The following is a 27,804-nucleotide window of genomic DNA, read 5'->3' as shown; positions in this document are numbered from 1 at the left end:
TTACTTTTTAGTCAAGAAATGAATTGATCATTTGATAATCTAAAGTTGATGTTGAAGGTGGTCATTACAATGCGATGCCATCTATCGCCACCACCACCACCACGAAGAAGCGAAACCCGGCAGCCCAATAGAGCACTGCAGCAGGACGTCCGACCTAGATCCAAACAAAGCACGTATAACCCAAATAGAAACCGACCTCCAAAACCAAAATATTGGTGCCATCTACTGCCAACACAACACCAATCACCGAAAAACGAAGCTAGAGAAGCGACGACGTGAGAAAAACGATGCGTTCTCCGGCAAAACTCCAAAAGCAGTCCACAACGAGGAAACGTCGACGAACTACTGGTGGTGACGCAATACCGTAAGGCATGATCGCACCACCCAATCACATGGCTACATCTTGAAAGTAATAGTTTTGAATGAAAATGGGAGGAGACTGACGACAGATATGAACTTTGAGACTAGAGAGAAGTCAGAGTAATTTTTGTAGAGAAAGAAAGAAAAAGTAAATCCAATTACAATTTCATATAATATATTGATCTCTAAATTTTAATTCTTACACATCAAACATCGTACAAGACAAAAATTTGTTTAATACTTTAAGTTTACCACTTTATTCTATAAATAAATTTTCATGGAAATACATTGATGAAAATTTTGTTTAGATATTTTAAAAAATATGTTTGGTTAACATTTAAATATTTTTGAAAACCTTTACAATAAAAAGTTTAATTGCTAAGTATAAGTGAGGGTGAAATACAAAAATGAGACTGTCGTACAGGTCATTAGCCGAGCTAGCTATGTGTTGCATTGCATACATGGAAACAAGCGCAACAACCTATTACGCGCAGCAACAACACATATTAGATTCACAACACGACTTGTCAATTATCACCTACAAGTTTTATTAAGTGCAGTTTAGATGCAGCACTCTCATTAACTGAATTTAAGGCTGAAATGGGGGTGTACATAAATAAGAGATGACAAAAGACAATTTATAACCGCTATGACAATAGTCAATAAGTGTATTACGATTGCGGAGACAGAAGTTTGGAATTTGCAGCGATGCCTTCAATGGATAGCAACACTTGGACACCAAGGTGATGTTTGACATGGGTTGCATTATTGTTTTTAATGTGCACAATAATAATTGCAATAATTTAGAGTGTGCCTTACTTTTTTTTTTTTTGATAAGCTAGAGTATGCCTTACTTATTGACAAATGTAAGACTTTACCGAGCAGTAAACAAATGAAAATGTTCATGCTCTTGCAAGGATTACTTTATTCCACCCTAGGGAGTTTAATCTCTTTTTCATATGTTTTTTTATATGGCAAACATAAATTTTTAATTGTGATTCTTAATTCATTGATCAACATCAAATTCAATCATTTGTTCTATTGAGATTGTTTACCAATAATGATAATAAACTCTAAAACCACCATTCAACATTTGATTATTGAGTATAAATAAAAGAATGGCAACAGAACAATTCTGATTACTAGGTTTTTTCAAATACACACAAATTTGCAGAAAATAAACCACCAACTGACAGAAATTTAGATTTAGAAGCTAATTCATAGCATTACTAAAATGCGTCTTTAGCGCTTTAAAACACATTAACCAATCTTATAGATTTCTAAAATTACGATGGATTTTTTTATAATCAGACACAAACAGCAAAAGCAATAGTCAACTGCATGCGTAACATACCACTTAGACCTAGTAGTCCGGAAGAGAGCATCACTACTAGTCAGGAGTGGGACTGTTGAGGGCCCTTCTGTAGGTAGCTATGAGTTCGGAGCTGGAAGCAGGACACCAATACCTTGAAGAGGTATAGAGGTCAACGATGAGAGGTACCTAGAAAGTAGAACTCGCCAAGAGTCATGCAAATACATAGGCCCCATCCCCTCTCTTTTAGATGAATGGGGTGGTTTGTTTGGTTTATAACATCTTTTCCTATCTACGGTCCCTCAGAGCGAGGGGGTAGGCAGGTAGTATGGCCCCTCTGACTTCCAGCTATGTGTTGTGCAGCTCCGGCGAAGCGAATGAAGGGAAGCTCGAAGAGCGAATAAAGAGAATGCAAGCTATGCAAAAACGAATTTCAATCATTTTCTTAGTCGGCCAGAATATGCCCTCAATCTCTTTTTGACACAGGGTGCATGAGTGAATCTTGATCTGTATTCAAGGTATGTCGTCATGCCATCGAGGGGCTAGTGTGACCATCCATAGCATACGACGGGCGAGAGGGGTACGTGGTGGCTTAGTGTGTGTCCCCCCCCCCCCCCCCCCCCCCCCAACACCCTAGTTCTAGTTAAGGGTGCTTGATAATATTCCATTCCTTGAAAGCCTGTGAATACTAGAGCTAGGGAAACGGTTTCATCGAAAGAGTAGGCGGTTGAAAGACCCACCTCTGAATAAACGATTACGTTGGGAGATATCAAAGGGGAACCTCACCTAGTTTATCTGTCACCATAATCCAACCACCACCAAAAGCTGCAGTGAATAATAATTACTGTCGAAGAACCAACACCCCTCCACATTCCGCGGCGGCAAAAGGACGTCGGCGACCCTTCCACCAGAACCGAACCTCAACACACGCCAGATCCAAACACCACGTCAGCACCACACCACCATCACACCACCACATCAGCACCTCACCACCACCTCAACACATCACCACCACTGCACCACCTCACCACCTCATCACCTCCAACAACCACCACCCCAACACGTCAAAAGTGGCGGCGAACCACCACGTCAAAAATGGCAGCAAACGGTAGCGAACCACCAGATCTGTCGCCACCACCACCACGAAGAAGAGAAACTCAGCAGCCCAATAGAGCACTGCAGTAGGACGTCCGACCTAGATCCAAACAAAGCACGTACAACCCAAATAGAAACGACCTCCAAAACCAAAAATCTGGTGCCATCTACTGCCAACACAACACCAATCGCCGGAAAACGAAGCTAGAGAAGCGACGACGTGAGACTCCGACAAGGTGGAACCGGAGAAAAACGATGTGTTCTCCGGCGAAACTCCAAAAGCAGTCCACAGCGAAGGAAACACCGACGAACTACTGGTGGTGACGCAATACTGTAAGGCATGATCGCACCACCCAATCACATGGCTACATCTTGAAAGTAATAGTTTGGTTAACATTTAAATATTTCTGAAAACCTTTACAATAAAAAGTTTAATTGCTAATTATACGTGAGGGTGAAATACAAAAATGAGACTGTCGTACATGTCATTAGCCGAGCTAGCTATGTGTTGCATTGCATGCATGGAAACAAGCGCAACAACCTATTACGCGCAACAACAACACGTATTAGATTCACAACACGACTTGTCAATCATCACCCACAAGTTTCATTAAGTGCAGTTTAGATGCAACGCTCTCATTAACTGAATTTAAGTCTGAAATGGGGGTGTACATAAATAAGAGATGACAGTAGACAGTTTATAACCGCTATGACAATAGTCAATAAGTGTATTACGATTGCGGAGACAGAAGTTTGGAATTTGCAGCAATGCCTTCAATGGATAGTAACACTTGGACACCAAGGTGATGTTTGACATGGATTGCATTATTGTTTTTAATGTGCACAATAATAATTGCTATAATTTAGAGTATGCCTTACTTATTGACAAATGTAAGACTTTACCGAGTAACAAACAAATGAAAATGTTCATGCTCTTGCAAGGATTACTTTATTCCACCTTCTCACATTATTTATGATGTACTTTTTTTTTTTTTTGAAAATTTATGATGTACTTCTTGATTTCAAATAAAATCCCTTAATTTGACTTGTGTAAAAAAAAAAAGAGATGTTTACTACATATGTACTCCCTTCAATCGGATGATGGACAATTAATTTGATGAAAATAAGAAAGCCAAAATCTACTTCAAAAAAGAAAAAAGCCAAAATTTGATGGAATTTGCCTATGTCAATCTGAGAATGTGAAAGTCTATTTTTTTTATTTTTTTTTACCATCGGTTTAATCTGGTTCGGGGGACAGTTCTGACATCAAGTGGTTCTAGCCCCTCCCGATCGCAGTTGCGGGGATCGAACCGCGATCCTCCCTACCAAGTTCAGCGCCAATCACCATTGAACCAACTAACAATTGATTGTGAAAGTCTATTTTAATTGCCCATTTTTTCTCCCTCTTCTTCCGCTTGACAACCAGAACGAATAAGGAACCTTAGAATTAACCTTACCTGTCGATGATAAAATAGGATTTGAGAGGAGTGAAGTTGCTTGACTGAATAGGGTAAGGAGTGGTACCTGAGATTGATTGCGATAAGTCCTTCTAATATATATTTTCTTCTGGCGTTTGAACACAATTGAGAAACATAAAAAACAGTGGCAGTGTTGTGCGAATTTTGAAATCAAAGCCACGTCATTTGGTAATGAAAGCTGAACTACTGCTCCTTGATCTCTGAACCCTTCTGCAGAAAAATATTCTTACAATAGTGTTGGGGGAAAGGTTTCTCTCCACTGCAAGGACTCAAGTGTGTATCCTTACCTTTCAATCCACCATTTTTTGTTTTTCCTCTCTCTCTCCTACCTAAATCAAAGGGTGAGATTTAACAGGATGGTAATGTCACATGAGACAATCCCCACCCAGTGTTGGGACTCTGAGTCCCCAAAGAAGTCTAGTGTGACAGTAGCGGAGGCAGCGGTACAAGATGTGTGAAGTTTGATAGTAAAATTGAAGGCATGGAAGTTGAAGAAAGTAAGGATGAAGACAATATGTCAAAAGACATAGTGCAGCCAGAAGATAATAAAATCAGTATTCCTACACTTTTCAATTGATGGAAATAGAACTACCCTTTTAAGGAGGAGATCAAGGATGGCCCTAGGGAGTTTAATCTCTTTTTCATGTTTTTTTATATGGCAAACATAAATTTTTAATTGTGATTCTTAATTCATTGTTCAACATCAAATTCAATCATTTGTTCTATTGAGATTGTGTACCAATAATGATAATCAACTCTAAAACCACCATTCAACATTTGATTATTGAGTATAAATAAATAAAAGAATGGCAACAGAACAATTCCGGTTACTAGATTTTTTCAAATACACACAAATTTGCAGAAAATAAACCACCAACTGAAAGAAATTCAGATTTAGAAGCTAATTCATAGCATTACTAAAATGCGTTTTTAGTGCGCTTAAACACATTAAGCGATCTTATAGGTTTCTAAAATTACGATGGATTTTTTTATAATCAGACACAGCAAAACCAATGCACCCGCAGATCAGTAAGTATGCTCTATTATGTTTTCTTAGATAAACTTTATTTGTTTGAATATCTTCTAAAAAACAGCTTGGATAGAGAAGGCTCGACAACAATTAAAGCAAAATCCAAGCATGCTCTAATGAAGCAATGAAAGTTAAGGACAAACAAATTTCAAATATCAATAACAAATAGAACAATAGATTGATGCAACTTTCACTTCAGTTTGTCACCAGACAAATAGAATTTATTGAAATTATATCTTTCACCAGTTGTAACCATCTTAGTACACAGACGCATACTCCAAACCAAAACATGTCATGGGTAGTTTACATGCTCAATGAGGCTCCAGAGTTCTTTTTGCATTCTGCTAGCATATCCATGTAAAACTGGCACTTGCTGATGTCACTTCCGTAGTAGTTGATACACTGCAACCATATCAACACAAAAATTAACAAAAAGTATAAAATTGTACTGGCAAATTCCTAATGAGCGAGGGATATTTAATTTAAAACAGAAACAAAACAATTCAGATATAAATATTTCAACATGACAATGCTCGGTTCTTGTATAATTAACAAGTTAACAAACAATGACAGACTCAAAGTGAGGTATGTTGATAAAGAGGAAAATTATGTTTCTAATACAAACACAACTATTCATGGTGTTATTCAATTATTACAGCCCAAAGAATCTCAACACATAACAATCAAAACATATAATAAATTTAGCGTACATCAACAGTCCCAATCCAATAACCAAAGCAAAGTCATACAACAGTAACATATTGCTTGACCAAAGCAAAATCACCAATAGGCAATATGATGACATAAGGATAATATATATAAAAACAGATACAGAGAATTAAGAACAGAGCTGTCTTTTGCTTTTCATAAGGAAAAGAAACAGACTTATATTGTTATTAGCAGCCTTTATTGATTTTCAAAACATTAAAACATATATTTTACTGTCAACGTCTTTCGAAGTGGAAAAGAAACCTTTTAAGGTTTGTAATTGTTATGTTATTATCAAGGATACAGTACTAAACCACTACATTCAATGTTAAAAAGCAGATTATGTATATCCCAAAAACTATTGATGATATAAAACAAAAGGAATTTTCAAGAAATAAGAGAACAAGATAAACAACATACATCCTGGAATGCCTTTGACTTATCATTGCATGCATCACCACCAAAAGAGTTCGCAGTTGGTGCTGGGGCGGCAACAGCAGCTTCATTACCAACTACTTCGTGTTGAACAGTGCGGGGACCCATAACGGCAGAAACAGCCCTGTGTGCCAATTCACTTCCAGCGCCAAGAGCCATACCTGCAAAAAAAAATTGAAATTTAGTACCAAACATGAACATGAAATTTCCATTATAAGGATCCATATTGCATAAGCAACATTTGTTTTGCTTGACATACCTTGGCCAATCATACCCATCATACCACCACCACCACCACTCTGAACATTAGCTGGAGGAGGAGCATGGTTAACTGCATTAAAACATTAAGATAGTGTTATTAGGAAAGTTCTTTAGCAAAGGTTACCATGTTCTTGTACTGCCTTTATGCATACCTGGAGCAGGGCGAGGTGCAGCCCGTGGAGCTGGACGAGCAGATCTTCCTGCAGTAAGAAACAAAACAATACGGTAAAAAAAAGTACCAGGCAAAGTAACGGTGATCTTTTGATCCATATTAAATCTAACCAACAATCAAATTTCAATTCAATTAAAACATATCAATATTAATGGTGATAAAGTTGATTGATGATCAATAATAATAGCGACGAATTTCAATCCAAGGTTACCAGTCAATATTCTGATTATATATATATATATATATATATATATATATATATATATATATATATATATATAAAGAAATTCTTATATAAACACATCTTCAAAGTTGATTGATGATCAATATTTACGAGTGTGTGTGGGTACATATGTTGATAATCATATGTTAATTTCACGCCCAATCTAATCTAAACCATAGCCCTAAATCAACCCAATAAATTCATTTGTTGGTTAATTAGGGTTTTTTTGGATCAACCAGAACCACAGAACAACCAAGTAAAAAGCAAACACAACAACCATTTAAAACAAAAAACAAATTAATCAAGAAACCCTAATTTTCCTAAAACTTAAATCAAAATCCGAAGAAAAAAAAAACTAGATATCATGATGGGTGAATATACATCAGAAGAGTGGTATGGGAATGAAGAACGAAAATAATAAGAGAAGATCTGAGATGAGAAGGTTACCTCCGGAGCTACGGCGTGCCATGGTTGAAGTTTTAGGGCAAAAACGCAAATGGGAGCGAAAGGGGATTTTTAGGGGTAAAAGAAAACGAGTAATTATCGAGGAATAGTACAGAGTTTGTAATGCGGTGCGAATGGTCTATTTAAACCCTAGAAACATTGGAAATGGTCTACGAGAGGCGTGTCGCGTTCCCATTGGTTTATTCCGGATCTTACTCGAACAGTCTAGAATCGAATTTGTATATGCTCAGCAAATACGTAAAATATTTTTTTTGGTAAGGAAGCAAATACGTAAATATTATTAGTAGTAGTAAACTTTTTTTTTTTCAATTAAAAGAAAACAAAAATAACCTCTGATTTTCGGAGAATAGAACCGGTAATTCAAAACTAAAAGGCGTAATAAATAAAATCTGACAAAAAATTAAATTTATATTCTATTAAATAATTCGTTCTAAAGAAAATTAATTAACTACTTGAACTCAATATTTTTGTTAAATAAATAATAATTTTAAGAATAATGTTGAACATAGGAAGGATGAAAGCACAAATGAAAAAGCTTAGTTTAATTGACAAATTTTAATATTTTTGACCAACACTAATGAATTGGTTTAGCCGTAAGACTTACGAGATTTAGTTGTATTAAACGGTGTACGGTCCAAAAATCTATTTTTCTTTACTAAAAATAAATAAATAATACCTTAGAGTAAGTTTGTAAAAATTTTTTTATAAAAATAAAATGGTACAAATGTGACAATTAAAACAATCCAACTATATTGATATTTCAAAAAAAGTCATCTAAAGCACCCTAATAAAATATTGTGAGGCAATGTACTTTTTTCAAAAAATTTAAATTATTTTATATAAATTCTACAAAAAAAATAAAATAAATTTCCTCAAATAAAATTGGATAACCTCAAACTTTTGACTACTAATTTAAGTTGGAATAAAAAAAATGTCATTGAGGTTTTTTTTTTTTTGACAGAGGTCATTGAGGCTTTGTTAGGAATTTAGGATTGAAACACTTTTTAAGTGTATTGATTATTGATTACTAACAAAGCCTCATTGAAATTAAAAAGAATTGAAGTACTCTTGACAAAAAAAAAAAAGAATTTAAGTACATATTAAAGAAATGTTGTCACTTAAACTAATTCCCCAAAAGTTTCATGCTACTCAATAGTTTTCTTTCATACTGCCTCTTGTCCTATTTATTTATATTTATATAAATCCTAAGACACTAAGGGACCTAATTTACTTAAAATTTTGAAGACACCTTTTAATAAGTCTAAAACTATTTTTTCAACATTGAAAAAAAAAAAAACTAATTTTTCACCATAAAACTTTCTTTTTAGATTTTTTAACAAATGGCGTTAGGACACAATGACACTTGTTAACAATGCTCCTTTCTAAAAGTACAATTTAATCTTTTTTTTCCAACATAAAACTTTCTTTTTAGATTTTAGATTTCTTAACAAGTACTCCTCAGTAATACAGAGAAGACAAACTTCTGGCAAAACTAAACCTTTCTTAACAATTACTCCTCAGTAATACAGAGAAGACAAACTTCTGGCAAAACTAAACCTCGAAATAAACCAGGGCATAAAAGTAATATCAATAATCAATACACTTAAGAAGTGTACTATGTTTCTTATATCAAGGACAGAATATTGTACTATCAATAATTAGGGAGTTTTTGTTGTTATTCTTACATTTATGTTGTCAAGGCATAATATGGTTGGCGGTTTTCACCCAACCAGATACGCAGAATTAAGAACAGTGGGACACTTTGCCAAGTGATGTATGAATTCAATATAGCAAATGTAACAAGAAAAAGTAACAAGGATAAGTCCAAAAATCAATCTGACCAGCCATTCGAGATATGCAAGTTTGCTATTGAGGCGAACAAATCAAGAATGAAAAGAATGCAAAACTCACAGGACACAACATGGAAAGTTCCTATGAACAATACTAAATATACATGAATGTAATGAAGGATGTGAAAGATCATCCACTCCTGTTATTCGTTCTGGAGCCTGAAAAAATAATGGCAACTCGATATGAGAATAGAAAGGAAATTACTAATTAGTAATTGAATTCAGTCCAGCCAGGCCCCCAAAAATTGAAGCACAAATGTATAAACAAAATACTGAGTTTAAGCCAATTCCCTCGGCCAACAAACATGACTAGCGCTCATTTGTCAGCCATGGGATCAAAACCTGACATGTATAACCCTCAACTTCCATTTGAAACTTCACAAGCATGCAATGGTTATTTAAGCTAACCAAGAATGTCAATACTTCAAATACTTTCGGCTCTTGTAAGAAGAACACACAAACTTCTTAGATATTGTCTCCTGAACTGCTAGTAGAATACATAGAAGAAGTTGGCAATCCACGTATTTTAGGCAAGCCAGTTGTTTCCGACGAACTGTGTCCCCATTCAACTGTCTCAGCTTCAAGAGGTAGTTCATCCAAGTCCTACGAAGATGAAATACAGTCATCAGAGACCAACCATATTTTGGGGTGCATCTAAAGGTGAAATACTTTAATATTTTATGCAGAAAAGATCATGGATTTCAAGATCATATAAATACGTCTAAAAGTGTCATGAGAAGAAACTGATTAATTAACAGTAACAAGTCAACTACACTCATGTAGAAAACGGTGTCATCATGTCCAAACATTGAGACAACCTAATTAGTAATTATTCACAGAAAATCAAGGTTTCAATGATAATATTAATACCATAAACAAACCAGTTAAAAATTTACCACTACTATGAGTGCTTACCATGTGAGAACCAAATGTAAGTAGTCAACAACTTGAATCAAGGAGAACCACAATTATCTTCTAATAAAATATTAATCCAATTAAATATAGATGAGCAGAGTAAGGGTGCATTTGGTTATAAGAAAGTGAGAAGAGAGAAAAATGTAAGAAAAAGTGGAGAGAGAGAGAGAGAGAGAGAGAGAGAGAGAGAGAGATGAGAAATAGAGTATATTTGATGTAATGGCAGGCAAGAGAGAAAGAAGAGAGAAATAGAAATGTAAAACCCGCGGGCTCATTGTTTTTACTCTCTTCCCTACTCTCCCTAACCAATAAGAGAAATTATCAATCTCTCTTCAACTTATCTCTCGCCTCTTTCTCTCTTTCCAATTTGTACTCTACCAACCACACCCTAAAGGAGAGCATTGATGCAATAGTTGGTGATATCATGTGATTCAAACAAGGTCACAGGTTCAGCCATGGATCCACCTTCTTACAAATATAATGCAAGACCTGTTATAAAACTACACAATGAGGCCAAGCCTCTCCAGGACCTAGCAGTATCTTTATAACACCCTTTTTCTCTCTATAGATGCTGGTCTAAGGCAAGCAGATCAATATTAACAGCAAATATCACGGTCTCTCCACAGAAAACCAGAAAGTAACTTTAAAGGAGATGCAAAACTGTCATATAAAATAATGCAGACTGAAGTGTTACAAAAATCTCACCCTATAAGCTTGTTGATAAGCTCGGAGCAGTTCTCGACAGCGCTTTCTTTTAACGGCTATCTCAGCAGGTTCCTGCAACATCTCTTCAAACAGATCGTCTCTGGTTTTAAAGTACATAAAGAGCAAAATTAGCAATCAAAATCAGACAAATTATATGAACTCCAAAATAAATCTGAATCACCGCTTTACCTATATAGATTTGCGATGAAGACATTGTGCAGCTCTCTCTTTGTGTTATTTACCTAGTTATAGAGTGCATGGAAATTCAGGTATGTTCAAACACTCAAGGAAATATGGTGAAATCTAATGAATCTAAGCTGTTAGAATATTTAGGAAATATCACATAACACTGTCATTATATATTTTAGAGATCTCTCAACTCAAGACTTGTTTACTTATTACTCCCTCCGTCCCAAACCTTTAGTCTTTTTACCTTTTTAATTTTGTCCCAAAACTGTAGTCCTTTTAAGAAACCAATGCACATTTAGTGATACTTTACCATTTACCCTTACTAAAGTTAAAGCATTAATTAAATATATTTTCTCTTTCTTAATAAAGTAAGGGTAAAAGTGACTTTACTTATCATTTTTTATCATTTCTTAATCTCCGTGCAAAACTCCAAAAGGACTAAAGTTTTGGGACGGAGGGAGTAATAAGGATCAGCCTATCAGGAATCTAGTAATAATATAAATAGGGATTAGTGCATTGTCTTTTGTACACAATACCACACCATATATTATATAATATTACAGTAAGTTCTATCATCCAGATACTTTTCTTTCCCTTTTTCGCCTAACTATCATAATTTCAATATTAACAAATCAAGGAGAGAATTAAAACAACTGATATCACTTCTAACCATGCATTGAGCAAAAGCAACTAGTGGATTAGCACCTGTCCCATTATGCATCAGTGCATCACATCTGATGGATGGTCATTAATCAGATTGCAAAACAGATCCGGTACATGGGAACAGAAGATTTTTGTATACCACATAACATACCATTCAATTTGAAAGCATCATATGATATCACTTATTTTAAATTTATCGCTGAAATGTTTAATTAAAAAATGCAAAGACTGAAAAAGGTAGGGAAGATACCAAGAAGTGCATAATCGCCTTAGGAACAAAATCTTCAACATTTTTTCTAACAATCTCGTAATACGATCTCAAAAGCAACTTTGTTGCTGTAATTTGAACAGCTAGTGTGTCTGAACTTCTCTCAGATGACCTCAAGACAGCAGGGGGCTACAAAACCCAAATCACATTAAATACACATGTGGGGACACACACATGGAACAAATTGTTATACTGACGATTGTTTTAACTATAACATAATATATACACCTCTCTCAAATGAATTATAGAGGATGATTGCACACTTTGAACTGGATCATTATGAGGTTTACTATTTGTATTCTCCTTCACAGTCACACGGTTATCACCTCCACCAAAAATAGATGAGATCCCCCAACTAGATCCACCAGTGGATCCTGAGGGGAAACAAACACCAAGAAACCAAAAATTAATAACTTCATGATAAGACAGATGCTTGTTGAAATATCAAAGAGAGTTGATTGAACAAAACAAAATAAAGGTGCAAAATTAAATGCACAAAAAAGCACAAGCATTAGAAAACTCAAACATTAAAAAGAGAAACCAATTTACCTGAATGTACTACTTTATCAATATCTGATGCAGCACGCACACCCTGTTTTTTTATTCATATCATAAGAATCAACAAATTAGAACAAGTTAATATAGTATCACTTATCTTGCCAGGGTATAACATATGCAAAATATTCGGTCAACTAAACAGGACAAAATTACATGATCAACCATTCCTCCATTAGCATGTCTTGCAAGAATAGCTCGAGACTTTACACTTCTTTCAGAAGCTGATCCTTTATCAGGTTCCACAGCATCCTATTGGAAATTAAAATGAGAATTAATGCCAAAAATAGGAAAGGACAAAACTAGTTTTCACAGCTAGTATGAAAAACAGTGCATAATTGGATGAGAGCACAAAAATGTATGTGTACCTTCAATTTAGAAACTGGCAGAGAAACTGTAGAAGACTTGGTCTGTTGCGCTGCAGCTTCTAATGCTTTACTTCCTCCAATAAAATTTGGGTGGGAAGTGTTTATGTAATCCATCTGCAGAATACAGTAGTTTAATTAATACATCGAGGATAAGGAATAGAAGGTTCACTTTAATAAGTTATTCTTATCTGTGGCATGATAATGGTTTTCTACTAGAAGTCCAAAAAATTATCAATATTTTTTGTTGAAGTTCTAGGATTTTAGATAAAGAGGAGAGAAATTATAAGAGTTTGAATATTATTGATGATCACAACTTGATACATAAGAATAAACACTAATCCTTATTTATAGGGATATATAGACTCAATCTTGACTAAATAGAGAAATTAGGAAACTTATAATAACAATAATAATAAGTAATATAAAACCTAACTTAAAAAATAATCTAAATAAAATATATTACTCTCTCCATCGCTTATTATAGAAACATCTAGAAAAAATCACGAGCATTAAGAAAAGTTGACGGAGTAATAAATTTGTCCAAAATGTGTTAGAATTACACATTTACCCCAATAAGTACTAGATGGGATAGGATTAGAAATGACAGAGAGAGTTGGGGTAGCACCTAGTAGAAAAGATGGTGGAAATTAGGCTTAGGTGGTTTGGGCGAGTAGAGAGAAGACTTGTGGATTCTGTTCTAAGGAGAGTAGATCAGATGGAAGGTATTCAAATAACTAGGGGGTAGAGAAAGACCTAGAAATACTACAAGAGAAACTATTAATACAGATGTAGAGAATAATGAGTTGGAAAGAAATATGGTATATGATAGAACATTATAGCTTCGTTTGATCCATGTAGCCGACCCCACTTAGTGGGATAAGGCTTGGTTGTTGGTAGAGAGAAAATTCATTTACGTTTTTCAGTGGTAAATTAAATAGGGACATTTTTGTAAAGAAATCATTCACACATGTGGAATTTTGTAAAGGGTCTTATGCTAAGGGACAAAACAAGTTAAAAAGGGTCGTATAAATTGGGACGGAGGAAGTATAAGATATTTTCTAATATTGTAACACTCCTCCTTAAGCATACAAGCTTTAAACTTTTTACAAATATACCCTTTGAAATAGAAAATGTAATACCTGACATAATTAAACCCAAAAAAGATATATTGGATAAACCAATGAAGAACTCCAGAACAATCATTTGTGCCGAAAATTAAAACAAACCACTGAACAATCAATTGAAGAAACCACCAGCGACTTTCATGAACAGTAGACAAACCAAACTGAAATAATAATAGCCCAGCGCTAACAGCAGCTGAAACCTAAACTATCGAGAAGATGTCACATCTGCAAACCAAACCAAAAACAATCTAGGGCCAGTGCTACCCATAGCTCAAGCCCCAACTAGGTGTAACATCTTCAAACCAAACTGAAACTATATTGGATCAGCGCTAACCGCAGGTGAAATCCTAAGGAAAACTTAAAATTGATGATAGTGACAGTGTTACTACATCGAAACAGACTGAAATGATAAATTGAGGATTGGAAAGAGCAGCAGAAACAGATATTTGGTGCATCAAACATCAACACTAAAGAAGCAGCGCGACTATAACAACAGGAGGTCATGAATTTTGAGCATCTAATACTAATTTGAAGATTGCAGTAGAAGAGGAAGCACATATACATTTACATAACCATGATGCAAAATTTCAGCATACCTCCATTTCTATGATGTGGTGTATCATAATCTCTGAGGGTTCAAGGCCTTCTCGTAAAAAGTTCCCAATAACTTCATCCATGCGTTTTCTCAAGAAAGGGAATCGCTGCAGATCATTCACCATACAACGATGGCTGATCTGAAAAAGATATAGTAATTAATCTGGCATACATTTGTGTGGAACTGAAACTGAACAGAGGTGAAAGAAATGGCAAGCCTACCCTTACCTTCATTAATTCATCATATATAAACCTGGCACATTGAAGACTTGGATCCAATAGCCGAGATATTTGCCTTCGTACAAGGACTTCAAATGGAACCTAATTACAGGAAAATAATAGATAAGAATGTTCTTCAGTTGGAGGGAAAATTACATAATAAGATAATGTGTTCGCTGAAGAAAACTTAAAATTATAAGTGATGAGAACAAGTCCTACGTCTGGAACAAACAGTGCTGCTTTAGGTCCAGTTGCATTCTGTATGGCGGTACGAATGTCATCATCAGTCAAGTCTTCACACGGATCCACTTCCTACAAGATACATCAAAATTAATTATATGATAGGATTCACTATCTAGCTCTGAAGAAATGAACAGAGCAACACAACATAATCATTGGATCACATGGACTTCCACATAATTTTACTGTTGCCTGAAAATGAATTGCTTCCTTCGTTATTTATAAGACATTTTGGCACTTTTCCCATTATTAAAAAAAGTTGGTAGTGCAATTAATGTGTATCATTTGTGTATCACTACAACTAAATTATCCTTTGCGTATAATTACTTTCAATGTTGACTTTTCATATTCAAAGAAAAATTGGTGGTATTGATTAGGGGCATATTTGAAAAAAGAATAATAATTGTATCTAGAAATTTGCAAAGGGTCTTATATTTAGGGACAAACAAGTATTCCAACGGGGTCTTATAATTAGGGGTGGAGGGAGTATGATTTTCCTTTTCCCATTGAGCAATGGAGGGAGTATGATTTTCCTTTTCCCATTAACCATTTCAATTTGCTACCAACTTGTTTGCATCATAGTTTGCTTGGACCGTAAAAACAAGGAAAATGAAGCATTTAGTTCAACAATTGCAAAATCAAAATGGTCATGTGATTTGAACAAAAAGACTGACTAAAAAATCAAACATTTGATTAATCGCAGCATGTCAAAGGTCTTTGTCAGGTGTCAGAATCACAATTTAGATTGAATAATACTTACATTTGCGTTAATGATGTAAGAATAATGAGCAGAGAATGAGTTAATGGACTTCTATCCATTAAAAAGGAAAAATTGATGAGAAGGACGCAAACTACAACAAACAGATATATGGCAGATTGGTCGTTATTTGGTAATAAATTACACGGGTTAATGGCATAATTATACCTATACCCATTTTCTGTCCTTAATTTCGACATCTCATGATAGTGCACCTACATATAGTATTCTAACACGATCATATATAAAAGACAAAAAGTTCATACCTCTAAACTCCCCACAAATATGGACTGAAAAATGTAATTAATCCGTGCTCCACCTGATAGCTCAGATGTAGACATCGCCTCATTCTTCCCGTCTACCATGGAGGTGAATGCTTTTTTCAAGAAAGAAAAAAGGTGTTACTGACTTTGGGGGATAGTTAATAGTAAATTATTTATATGTGGAAAATTAATTCACAAATGTGATCACAGATCAGAAATGGAATAAGTTTGCAAAAGTGAAAGCTGCAGAGGAGATAAGAAATCAGATGGTAGAGATAGTTATGTACCGTCAGAGTATTTAGAAAGGATATTCAGGATAACTGCACCCTGTCCAGCCTGTAAGACATGAAGAATCATATAGATAAATTAATGTATGGTCAGCCAAAGCAGAAAATGTGTTGCTTTATATTACAAGAAGGAGAATCATCATACAATATTATTTATAAATGTCATAGAGACACATTAAAAAATTTAACACATGCCTTGGACTCTGAGATTTCTCCATAGCTTTGATGTTCCTTTGCAAGAGTGACTAATGAAGTGCTTATACGTGCTTTCAGCCCTGGTAGCACGGCCTTGATATGTTGTGCAAGAATCTGCAAAAGATGAATAGGCGAATGAATATGCCTATGAAATGCCCAAATCCAGAAACTGGAATCTTCTAAGAATTTAAATTGGTTTGATATTTTGGGTAATTTCTAGGAACTCAGTGTTTTTAATTGTATAAGCAGAAAGTGCAATTAATGCCACCATTTAAAAAATTAAAATAAATAATAAAAACTAATTTGGGTTTTCAACATTGCAAAGCTTACCTTGTTCAACTTCTTTGCCAATTGAGGAACGCCACAACTATCAGCTAGACCACTATATATCTTGAATAGCACAGAAAAAAAAAATCAGTATAAAGAAGCTTCATGTAATGAATATTAATAACTACTAAGCAATGGCACTTCCTTACGGGATGACTGCGGAAAAACTTCTCTTCAGCAACAAGAGCATCCTTTATACTCCGGTTCATCAGAATATCCTGATTTGATATGAAAACAGACAACTGAATTTCAGTATTACATATTGATTGACCTAGAGTCCTAGACACTAATCATGCAATTTACACAAGTGCATATTTGTTTGTGCTAACAACATATTGCCCTGATGTTCATGCACTCAATATTTAACAACAACCTAGAAACTGTCTGCAACTCATTACAGCAGGATGGAGTAGAATACATTACCTCCTGACTACGGTTTACAACACCGACATAACCAAGTCGGAGGGGAATAACTTTTCCCAGCAACAGATTCCGAGCATCAGTACCTCTGTCCATAATATCCAACTACGATCCAAGTCCAAGGAATACCATTCTTAAACTCGTCAAAACAAAGAAACCGCATAACAAAATTCACAATTACATTTTAATGTCATAGAGAGTATACAAAACCTTGGTTATGACGCCTATAGTTCTATGACCTACAACAAGGACAAAAAAAGAAAGAAAAAAACATTTAAAAACCAATCACATACATTTGAAAAAGATAAAAATTAAACAGTTTTCAGGCATATGAAACGCCCACCATCGGGATCAGCAGTTCCGGCCATTTGAAGAGCATCAGAATTAGCCAAATCTGAATTAGCCGGAGTAACAGCAAGAATGAGACAAGTGGGAACTTTGATATAAGACATAATCATGGTTCTAATTCGAGCTTCGATATCCGACGGTTGATCACCAACAGGAACCTTGGTAAGACCAGGAAGATCCACAAGCGTAATATCGAGAACATTAGGCGAAAAAATCTTCAAACGAATTTGCTTATCAGAAACACCTTTGTTTCCACCAGCTTCCCTATCAGTTTCAGCCTATAATAACAACATTACCTTATATAATCAATATCAGATTCAATTCAATTCAATTCAAAAATTCAATTAAACTAGTTTTGTTGAAATTGAAAGAGGTGAAATGAACAAACCTGAATTTCAGAACGGATTTGGGAGAAATCATAGAAGGTGCGACCAGGTAAATGAAGAAACTCGGCGGATTCAGTTTGAGAAGATGGAGTGTGAACGAGTTGGAGAACAAGAGGTCTTCTAGTGCAGATTTCGTTGCCGCGGGGGAGGAAGTCGCGACCGACGAGAGCTTCGAGGACGCTAGACTTGCCGCTACTTTGGCTGCCGACGACGGCTACTTGAGGGAGGTCGATGGTGGATTGACTTCCGACACGGCTGAAGATGTCTTGAAGTTTGTTGACTAGTTGGATTACGGTGGATCCGAGCGGGGCACCGTCGTTGGGCACCGCCATAGGTTGATTAGGGTTTTAACGGCGATTGGATTGGAAATGTAAATGGTAGTTAATTCTTCTGAGGTTAAGTCACTACTTGGTGGTGTGATTGTTGTGCGCGCTTTTCAACTACTTTCACTTCTTTCTTCTTTCGAATCAAAGAAGTGAAACAGCTTTTTTGAATGATTATGAAAAATCTCAGTTTAGGGAGTTTGGAATTTTCAATAATCCATAATAGTACTATTTTTTTTTTATTATCAAAGTAATAGTACTCCTATTTAGTTTATCAAGAATGATTAATTGTTTATCAAGAATGATTTTTATTTTATTTTTTATAGAAGAATGATTAATTTTCTCGATGAAATGATAATGATTAATTTTTTTTTACACATGATAATACAAATTCAATGATTTCGTTGAAAAAAAAAATTCAATATAACTCAATGATACTCCTCCAATCCTAAATATAAAAAAATATATACTTTTTAATTCATTGAGAATCTAATGTATTTAGTTTATGAGTTTAATTATTGCGCACTGTCGGTGTAAAGATTTTTTACACATACATCTAATGATGCGTTGCCACATCATTTAATGAATGTGACACATCATGTGTTTTTAAAATATCATACATGATGTGTCGGTATATTATTGGACGCATGTATAAAATAACTTTACATTGACGGTGTGTATAAATAAAGGGTCTTGCTACGAGTGTTGTCGGGGCACTTTTTAAGCATTCCATTAAAAGAAACTTTTTATTCAAAAAATTAAACACTCTAATTTCCAATGTGTTGACTTTATGCATTTCCATAAAAATTCTATAAAAAACATACTATTTAAGGCTTAAAGAGTGCCCCGGGGACACTATTTAGCATTTGTCATAAATTAAATTCTTAGTTTATATTATAGACTAGATACATTGAATTCTTAATGTATCTAAAAAGTAGATGTTCTCTTGTATTTATGACCGAATGTATTGATAATGACATCAAGAAACTTGTCCCATGAGCATAGCTCAGCTACATTACATGTTACATATAATATACAGAATCGGTACTTCCACTTATTTACGGGGAAATACATTAAGGACTTCTTAGTAAAATAAGTAAATAAATAACAATAGGGAGTTTTGTAAAAGAAAATAAGCAACTCTTACTATCATAAACATAACAACAAAAGTTAGATTTACATTGAGCTCAAGTGATCGGGAGATGACTGAAACCACTTGATGCAAGATCTGACCTTCAAACTAGATTAAACTGGTGGTAAAAAAAGAAAAAAAAAATATACATTGAGCTCAAGCGAGGTCCTCCAAGGACGAATCATTCGCGAGAATCTAACTACAATTTTTGGGAGGAACAATTATTTATCAGACTATTCTTAATCAAATTTTATTTACCTATCATAAAAAAGAAGTTAAATTCATCTCATTCTCCCCATCACAATAACAAATGATTAATAGGTCGGATCATTCCATCCATTTGATAAGAAAAATAGTTAGCAATCTCCTACATATATTTCTTATCTTTTTAAAATCTATTGGGTCACCTTACATAAAATTATCAATTACACAACTCCTTCATCTCATGAGAGAGCATTCTCATCCCATTACTATTTACTAGTGTTAGAATAGAAAATATTATATTATTTGTTAGAAAATATCTCTATGATTTGGTTTGTTTATTCTTAGCCCTATAATAAAGGGATTTAGTTTAGATTTAAGTTTATTCACTTGGTTATAAATACCAAGGTAGTCATACTATTTTATTAATGTAAATAGTAATGTAAATATTGTAATTAGGGTTATTGACTCCATTATCAATAATATTTTATTGTTCCTTATTATTTTCTCCTATTTTTTCACCTAAATTACCACAAATTTCAACATGGTATCAGAGTCATGGTATCCACCTTGAAACATAATTCCGCTGCAATTTCTCCCGAGAATAATTAATTCTTGGTTATTCTTCACTTTACCTTTTTTATCTTTTTTTCATATAAACCCTAACCGTCATTAGAATTTATTTTTATTTTGTTCCACACCTTTGTGGTTCTTGTTTACCCCTTTGCTTTCTTTTCTAACCCTTATTGATATGTTACTTAACACATGCAGTCACATGCCAATTTTTCATGAATCCTTTACCTTTAACCACCGTTTTTTCCCAAGATTGATCATCAGTCTCTCTTGATCTTGTTTTGGTGGCCTAATTACCTGTTTTGTGATACCTTAATCCGCGGGCATACCCCGTTTGTGATCCCTTAATCCGCGGGCATACCCCGTTTGTGATCCCTTAATTTGCGGGCATACCCCGTTTGTGATCCCTTAATCCGCGGGCATACCCCGTTTGTGATCCCTTAATCCGCGGGCATACCCCGTTTGTGATACCTTAATCCGCGGGCCCCGTTACCTTTAATCATGTTACCCGTTTGTGATTCTTTAATCCGCGGGTCCCCGTTACCTTTAATCCCGTTACCCGTTTGTGATTCTTTAATCCGCGGGTCTCCGTTACCTTTAATCCCGTTACCAGTTTGTGATTCTTTAATCCGCGGGTCCAGTTACCTTTAACCACAGTTACCCGTTTGTGATTCTTTAATCCGCGGCCCCCATTTGTGATATTTCAATCCGCGGGTATTTTTACTTAATTTGATAAGGATTCATCTCTTCAGTCGCTCCTCTACTGCTTCTTTGGTTGCTGCTCTTCGTTGGCTTGCTATCAATGGATTTAATTTATTTTCAGGGTTAATTTTGTAACAAGCTTAAAGCTTAGTAAGCTTTAGCTTGAGGGGGAGTGTTAGAATAGAAAATATTATATTATTTGTTGAGAAAATATCTCTATGATTTGGTTTGTTTATTCTTAGCCCTATAATAAAGGGATTTAGTTTAGATTTAAGTTTATTCACTTGGTTATAAATACCAAGGTAGTCATACTATTTTATTAATGTAAATAGTAATGTAAATATTGTAATTAGGGTTATTGACTCCATTATCAATAATATTTTATTGTTCCTTATTATTTTCTCCTATTCTTTCACCTAAATTACCACAAATTTCAACAACTAGGTTTGTTGTCCTCATTTTTCATTTCCTTCTTTTGTTTGTTTTTCGATTGCATTATACTACTATCTTTTTAATAGTTTCTCTTTGTATGTGATGTTTTATGTTTGTGTATAGCTAAGAAATTGGTCAATATTATTTAGTATTTACCATCTCTCTTATCTCCCTTCTTTCTCCCATTCAATTATAACTTGAAAATACGCGATTTCAGCAAAGAAAACAAACTCAGTGGGAACAACTGAAGGGATAAAAATAATTAACTATTCACATTATGTACAAGAACTATCATGTATGAAGATTGTTAAGTCTCTACGATAATCTACTTCACAGTGCTTCCAGAAACAGTTTGTCTATAAAACATAAACCATCTCCAAAAGTCCAGAGTTAGTTGAACCAGCGCCACAAATTTGGTTCCATCATGAACAAACCATGCCTCGGGGCGCGCACACCAATGTCTTTAGATCATAGCCAGTAAGTCCTCATGTTAGAATCCTCGATATCAATCTGTATGTATGCATGTCAGAACTCATCTCATAAACTTTTTAACAAGTAACTGATAGATAAAGGCTAGAAAGATCGGATGGATACCAGATCATCAAAACCTGCAGGAATCTCAAATTCAGTCCCAGAAGCATCGGCAAAATCCTCCATAGTATTATCCTGTATACCAATTGTCAAATAATGTCCTAAGACTGGGGATGTTATCAGCTATCGCCTCAAGTCTCTCAACCCTTTTCATGACTTTCTCCTCTCACAAGAAACCTCATTTGAAGAATATGAAGTCAACAAAAGTAAAAGAAAATTACCTGATCAAGCAGATCCTCCACTTGAATGGACAGATTGTGAGTAACCGCTTCAGCAGATTCGAGCATATACTGTAATCATATCATCAAATACTCAATGAAAAAAAAAAAACCAACATTGAGCTCCCAAATAAATAAAAAGCAAGCACGCCAAAAAACTAGAGAAAACTATTATCCTTATCCACATGTGGCTAAAGACGCTAATTAGGCATTATTAGACTAATCTAAAAACTGCATAAAAAAAGACTAATCCAAAAACTTGCATTACCAGTAACATGAACTGGTCTCAATTTTTTGGAGGAAACTGATTGACAGGTGTCTCCTGGTTAAAAATGAATGGAAGAGAAAACTAAATTTGAAGTTGTGAACTTCATATTACGAGACTTGTGTAAGCTAAAGTGAATATCTGCTTCATTTAGTTATTTTTTTACAAATAATTTTGAAGTTCTGAATGACAAGAATTTTAGAGACCGTAGAAAATATGTTATTACATGTTTTTGAGTTCTGCCAAAGTTTTTTTTTTCTTGACGCCATGCCAAAGTTTATCTGATTATTAATTTATGCATATTTCAATTGTCTATCTATTCAATGAATTGAATTGCATTGCATAAGCATAATCTCATGCGACCAAACAACACAAATTTCCTCATAAACAGCCTGGGGCTAATTTAGTTTCTTTAACTCAAAAAATATAATGATTCCACTAATACAAAGTTTACAAACAAATAAATATATAAAACCTGCTCATTTATCATCTCATGTGGCTGTCTGGCATCCATTAGCACAGGCTTTGTTTCCTGGGGGCTTTCCTGTGGAATAAAAATACGTAACAAAACAAAATTAGAATTAGTATTAGAGTCCAGTCATGCAAACAAGAGTACTCAACTATCTGAACAATAATCAGCACAGGATAAACAAAATAGAAAAACAATATATTTGCCACATGGATCCTCAAGCAAAACAATATACTGTCATAGAGTTGCACTATTCTTTGGGCTATTCTGAAGACCCATAAAAAAGACTGGTAAAAGATAAAGGGACACAACTAATGTTCCAAGGAAATAAGTAAAAGAAAAGCTACATTTTTCGTATCAACAAAATTGTCATTAATTTGCGGAAGAAAAGTTCAAAAGAAAAAGATACCTCCTTGTCCTGGGCAGGACATGAATTTTCTGGCTCTGTTTTTAAAGGCTTTATATTAGTTGAAGTATCCTGAAAATAAACAGAATGCTATTAGACTTGAAATTCCAAGCATCTTTGGTTATGAACAAGTGTCAAGAAACTTCAAAATGGTGACCAGTAATAGATTACACCCTAATTTTCATTGGATTTTGAGGGCAAGTAATCAAAATAAAAAGATGATGTGTGTATGTGAAAAAGGCTGTGTTAGGATCACTCGTCCATAATCATTAACCCTCTCATTAAATTTAAGATCTTTAACCCTCATTAATCATCATCCTTGAATACTGTAGAAGATGAAGATGTTTGTATGTGAAAAGGTGTGCATATGCAAAAGAACAAAAAATGGTGTCTGAGGTATGACATGCATTAGCATGGGCTTTGTTTCCCGGGGGCTTTCTTGAGGAATAACAAAACGTAATAAAACAAAATTAGTATCAGAGCCCAGTCATGCAAACAAGAGTACCCAGCTATCTGAACAATAATCAGCACAGAATAAAAATAAATAGAAAAACAAGATATTTGCCTCATGGATCCTCAAGGAAAACAATATACGGCCATAGAGTTGTGCTATTCTTTGGGCTATTCTAAAGACCCATAAAAAAGACTAGTAAAAGATAAAGGAACACGACTTAGTAAAAGAAAAGCTACATTTTTTGTATCAACAAAGTTCAAAAGAAAAAGATACCTCCTTATCCTGTGCAAGACATGAATTTTCTGGCTCTGTTTTTAAAGGCTTTATATCAGTTGAAGTATCCTGAAAATAAAAGGAATGGTATTAGACTTCAAATTCCAAGCATCTTTGGTTGAAAACAAACAAGTGTCAAGAAACTTCAAAATGGTGACTAGTAGCGGATTACACCCTAATTTTCATTGGATTTTGAGGGCAATAATCCAAACAAAAAAAATGAAGATATGTGAAAAGGCTGTGTTAGGATAGCTCGTGCATAATCATTAACCACCCTCCAATTAAATTTAAGATCTTTAACCCTCAATCATCATCCTTGAATATTGTAGAAGATGAAGATGTTTGTAAGTGAAAAGATGTGCATATTCAAAAAAAAAAGAATCAAATGGTGTGTCTGAGGGTCAGCCTTATTTGCAACAATTCTCTGAATTAAACATGTGTTGTACAGGTGTCACACGAGGGTCGAACAAAGATGTGTGTCTGACACCGAGACACACTCAATCCTAGGAGTGTACTCCGTCTGTCCCATATTATAAGCAAAAAAATACCAGTTCTTGAAATAAGTGTGAATTTTTTGTGAAGATCAGTATTAAGAAAAGTAAAATATGAATGATGAAGAAAAAAAAAATACCAGTTCATTCTGTTCTAGAGCAATCCCTCCTGCTTTGCTGAGATCTCTCAGAGTTCCCTTCATATCAAAAAATCATGTAAATGAAGATCAGTAATTGAATACAATAAATAAATTCTCCTTGGTCACTTCAGGCAAGATGAGAATACAAAAACTTATGACATTACAGGAGACAAAAGCTCCTGTTTAAGCCATGGGTTTTAGTTGGTATAAAATAAAACTACAACAGAAAGCATACAAAAATGAGACATAAAATATAATCCTATGCCAAGCTAACAGAAAGATATTAATTACCTTATTTGCCCACATGAGCCCGCAGGCATTGCATAGAGATCTTGGACCAGCTGGTCCTCGACGCATCACTGGAGTAGACTTCTCACCAATTCCACAATGTTGGCATCTACGCTCCCTTAACAATGGCAGGGATGCAACAAAACAATAGCCATATTAGCACCAATTTTTAGAATAATAAGGTTAAAAGGTTGTGTCCTTAACTTTTAAACAAATGATATAGCTTTGAAACTCACGTAGATTCTGAGCAAGGTGTACCGTTGCTAGAGTCCTGGTTTTCAGAAGGAGAACAGTACTCTTCCTTCAATGATGCAAACTGTCCGTTCTTCCGCTGCATCCTATTAGATAAATTAATACCATCAATCTCAAAAGCACGAAATGTCAAGATGAAGTGCAAAATATGTTAGTGTCTAAACTAAAAACTCCAATTCTTTATTCAGAAAGGAAGCATATTCTTATGCCGTGCAAGACACATACAACAAACAGTTAGGGACATAATGCTACATTACTAATTACCAAGGTAGTCTTTCAACATAAATGCAAGCATATTTAAAGAAAGAAAGAGCGAGGGAAGCTGGGGTAGGCAAGCTTACTCATGAAGCAGTAACACCAATGTGAACCAACTATTTGCTCAATCTCAGACTAGCTCATAAGTTTTGTTTAACCAAAATAATTAAAAAAGAAAAAAGAGGATGAGACAAATATGCATTTTTTGTCAGGTTTCAATTTTTCAAATGTTTGTAACTGTGACACAAATTTATAATGTTAAAGAAGAAAATGTGAAACAACAATATCAATAGGAAAACATCATATGGCAGACTGCACCAAAGATCCCAACTACCAACACCCTACCTCTCAGCAACCTCTTTACGGCAAGTGTACCGAACTTTCTTCTCAAAGCATCTCTCTTTTCGTTTTTCACGGAACCTAACAAGTGATTCAATTCTCCGTGAAAGCTTTGAACTACGGGAAGGATCATTTATCCCCTGGTATACATAAGAAAATTAAAAATGCTTAATAACATGTTAAGAAGCCATTAGTACTGAAATATGTCTGGATAAAGAGTTATTTCGAAATAATATACCCAAACGTCCTGACATTTTTGCTGCACCAAACAGTCGGAGGTGGTGACGGCATTCGGTGTCTCCTGCCCTCCTAAGAATAACAATACAGCCTGCACCTGTATTTCAGAATAAAAGAGTGAACAAAGACTGATAACAATTTAATAGGGGTATACAAGTAAGATAACCTATGAAGCAAGGATACTACTCAGATTAGCCGTGTTCCGGTCTCCGACACGCGTCAGTGTTGGACACTGACAGGACACTTATGACTACACTAAATTCTGTCATTTTCTCAAATTATTATCGGCGTCGACGTGTCACCGTCTATCTTGTGTCTTGTCCTTCATAGAAGATAACTCTATACTATTTATTTATCTTTATATGATAAAACAATAGTCAATAAAAAAGGGACCACTGAGGTACCCTTTGTAATGGGGAAGTAAATGCACCTACATGTAACCAAAAAAAGGTCCAATCATTTAATTAAAAAAAAAAAAAAACTTAGTTATTAAAAATAGATAATTAATTTGGAATTTGGGAAGAATGTTAACATGAAAATGATTTGGAATTGGAAGTAAAAGTAATAGAAAAAATGGAACCTTTTCAGGAGTTATGGAAGGGAAAACATAAACTTCGCCTTCAAAGGAAATGGCGAGTTCATTGGCACGAGAGAGTGGAGGTTGTTGTTCACCTTCATCAGAAACCACAGAGTGCAGCATTAATCCGTTGTTGTTCTGAGATGAATTCACCATTTTGATTACTCAAGCTAGCATCACTCAAATTGAGTGGGTGTTGGAATGGGAACCCTAGAGTAGAGAAGAGAAGAAGAATATTGAAAAGGCGTAGAGAGAATGGAATTGAGTTGGAGTTGTGCTGTTTCCAAGATAGACAAAGGAGTCAAGGGAAGACTGCCACTGAACTCACTCACTCACTCTCTCCATTTTCAAATCTTTTTTCTGTGCATTTTCTTGTGCCTTGTGGGCCTTGTGTTCGTTTGTTCCCGATTAAAAAATTACTACTATTATTTTTTATATTTAATAATTTATTGGTTTTTTTTGTTTGTTCAGGTGGTTTTTATTTCTCTAATTCCACTTAAATATGTTTTCGACTTTTTTAATATCTTAAATTAGTTTATACATGTCTTTCTAATCTGCTCTTAAATAGGTTTCTGATTCTTTCAATACCTTAACGGAAAATGTTAACGAATGTTCTGGGATGAGGGTTGTCTCGAATCTCGAGTGTATTTTTCATTGGATATCCTCAATCATCCATCGATTGATTCAATTTTTTAATAATTAAAATTATAAGTGGTGAAAAAATAAAGGGTTGAAATTTCCCTAAAAAAAAATTTATGGGAATTTTTTTTTCACTTTTTAAGAATTTCACTTTAAAAAATTATTGATGTAAATGTTAAGTGACACATGAACAATGATATCACACGATTTAAGTGTCATGTAGTCAATGGTCAGTTTAAAACAATGATTATTTGATAAAAGTTGGTAAAATTATGGACTAATTTGACGATAAGTTGAAAATGTCAAGAATTATTTTGATAGGAAGTGGATGAAGA

At 34.7% G+C, this 27,804-nt stretch overlaps 3 protein-coding genes across 4 annotated transcripts; all 3 read right to left on the bottom strand.

Moving 5' to 3' along the window:
* Positions 1 to 5,409: 5,409 nt before the first annotated feature.
* On the bottom strand, positions 5,410 to 7,672 carry LOC123912779 (coiled-coil-helix-coiled-coil-helix domain-containing protein 10, mitochondrial). Its single transcript, XM_045963346.1, has 5 exons — positions 7,522 to 7,672; positions 6,832 to 6,879; positions 6,678 to 6,749; positions 6,404 to 6,579; positions 5,410 to 5,677 (listed from the first exon to the last, which is right to left on the bottom strand). The coding sequence occupies exons 1-5, from the start codon at positions 7,541 to 7,543 to the stop codon at positions 5,579 to 5,581; spliced, it is 417 nt and encodes a 138-aa protein (XP_045819302.1). The 5' UTR covers positions 7,544 to 7,672; the 3' UTR covers positions 5,410 to 5,578.
* A 1,714-nt stretch (positions 7,673 to 9,386) lies between these two features.
* On the bottom strand, positions 9,387 to 18,829 carry LOC123912778 (dynamin-related protein 3A). Its single transcript, XM_045963345.1, has 20 exons — positions 18,215 to 18,829; positions 17,822 to 18,104; positions 17,689 to 17,717; positions 17,482 to 17,583; positions 17,208 to 17,276; positions 17,062 to 17,121; positions 16,732 to 16,845; positions 16,537 to 16,585; positions 16,253 to 16,362; positions 15,209 to 15,301; positions 14,999 to 15,091; positions 14,773 to 14,910; positions 13,053 to 13,166; positions 12,841 to 12,936; positions 12,679 to 12,721; positions 12,358 to 12,503; positions 12,112 to 12,258; positions 11,199 to 11,251; positions 11,010 to 11,109; positions 9,387 to 9,992 (listed from the first exon to the last, which is right to left on the bottom strand). Exons 1-20 carry the CDS (start codon positions 18,542 to 18,544, stop codon positions 9,855 to 9,857), a joined length of 2,307 nt encoding a protein of 768 aa, XP_045819301.1. The 5' UTR covers positions 18,545 to 18,829; the 3' UTR covers positions 9,387 to 9,854.
* Positions 18,830 to 21,810: 2,981 nt separating this feature from the next.
* Positions 21,811 to 27,212, bottom strand: LOC123912777 (GATA transcription factor 19-like). Of its 2 annotated transcripts, none has more exons than XM_045963343.1 (12): positions 26,834 to 27,212; positions 26,255 to 26,350; positions 26,023 to 26,156; positions 25,407 to 25,508; positions 25,174 to 25,288; positions 24,883 to 24,939; positions 24,252 to 24,320; positions 23,528 to 23,596; positions 23,125 to 23,193; positions 22,388 to 22,456; positions 22,170 to 22,241; positions 21,811 to 22,085 (listed from the first exon to the last, which is right to left on the bottom strand). In XM_045963343.1, exons 1-12 carry the CDS (start codon positions 26,984 to 26,986, stop codon positions 22,044 to 22,046), a joined length of 1,047 nt encoding a protein of 348 aa, XP_045819299.1. In that variant the 5' UTR covers positions 26,987 to 27,212; the 3' UTR covers positions 21,811 to 22,043. The 2 variants fall into 2 exon arrangements, with proteins under 2 accessions (XP_045819299.1, XP_045819300.1); XM_045963344.1 differs by having other exon boundaries at positions 25,174 to 25,279.
* Between the last annotated feature and the right edge of the window lie 592 nt (positions 27,213 to 27,804).

Source organism: Trifolium pratense, linkage group LG3 (genome assembly GCF_020283565.1).
Source record: "Trifolium pratense cultivar HEN17-A07 linkage group LG3, ARS_RC_1.1, whole genome shotgun sequence".
Lineage (NCBI taxonomy): Eukaryota > Viridiplantae > Streptophyta > Magnoliopsida > Fabales > Fabaceae > Trifolium > Trifolium pratense.
The sequence above is the reverse complement of the archived record's forward strand: the minus strand, read 5'-3'. Positions and strand labels throughout refer to the sequence as shown.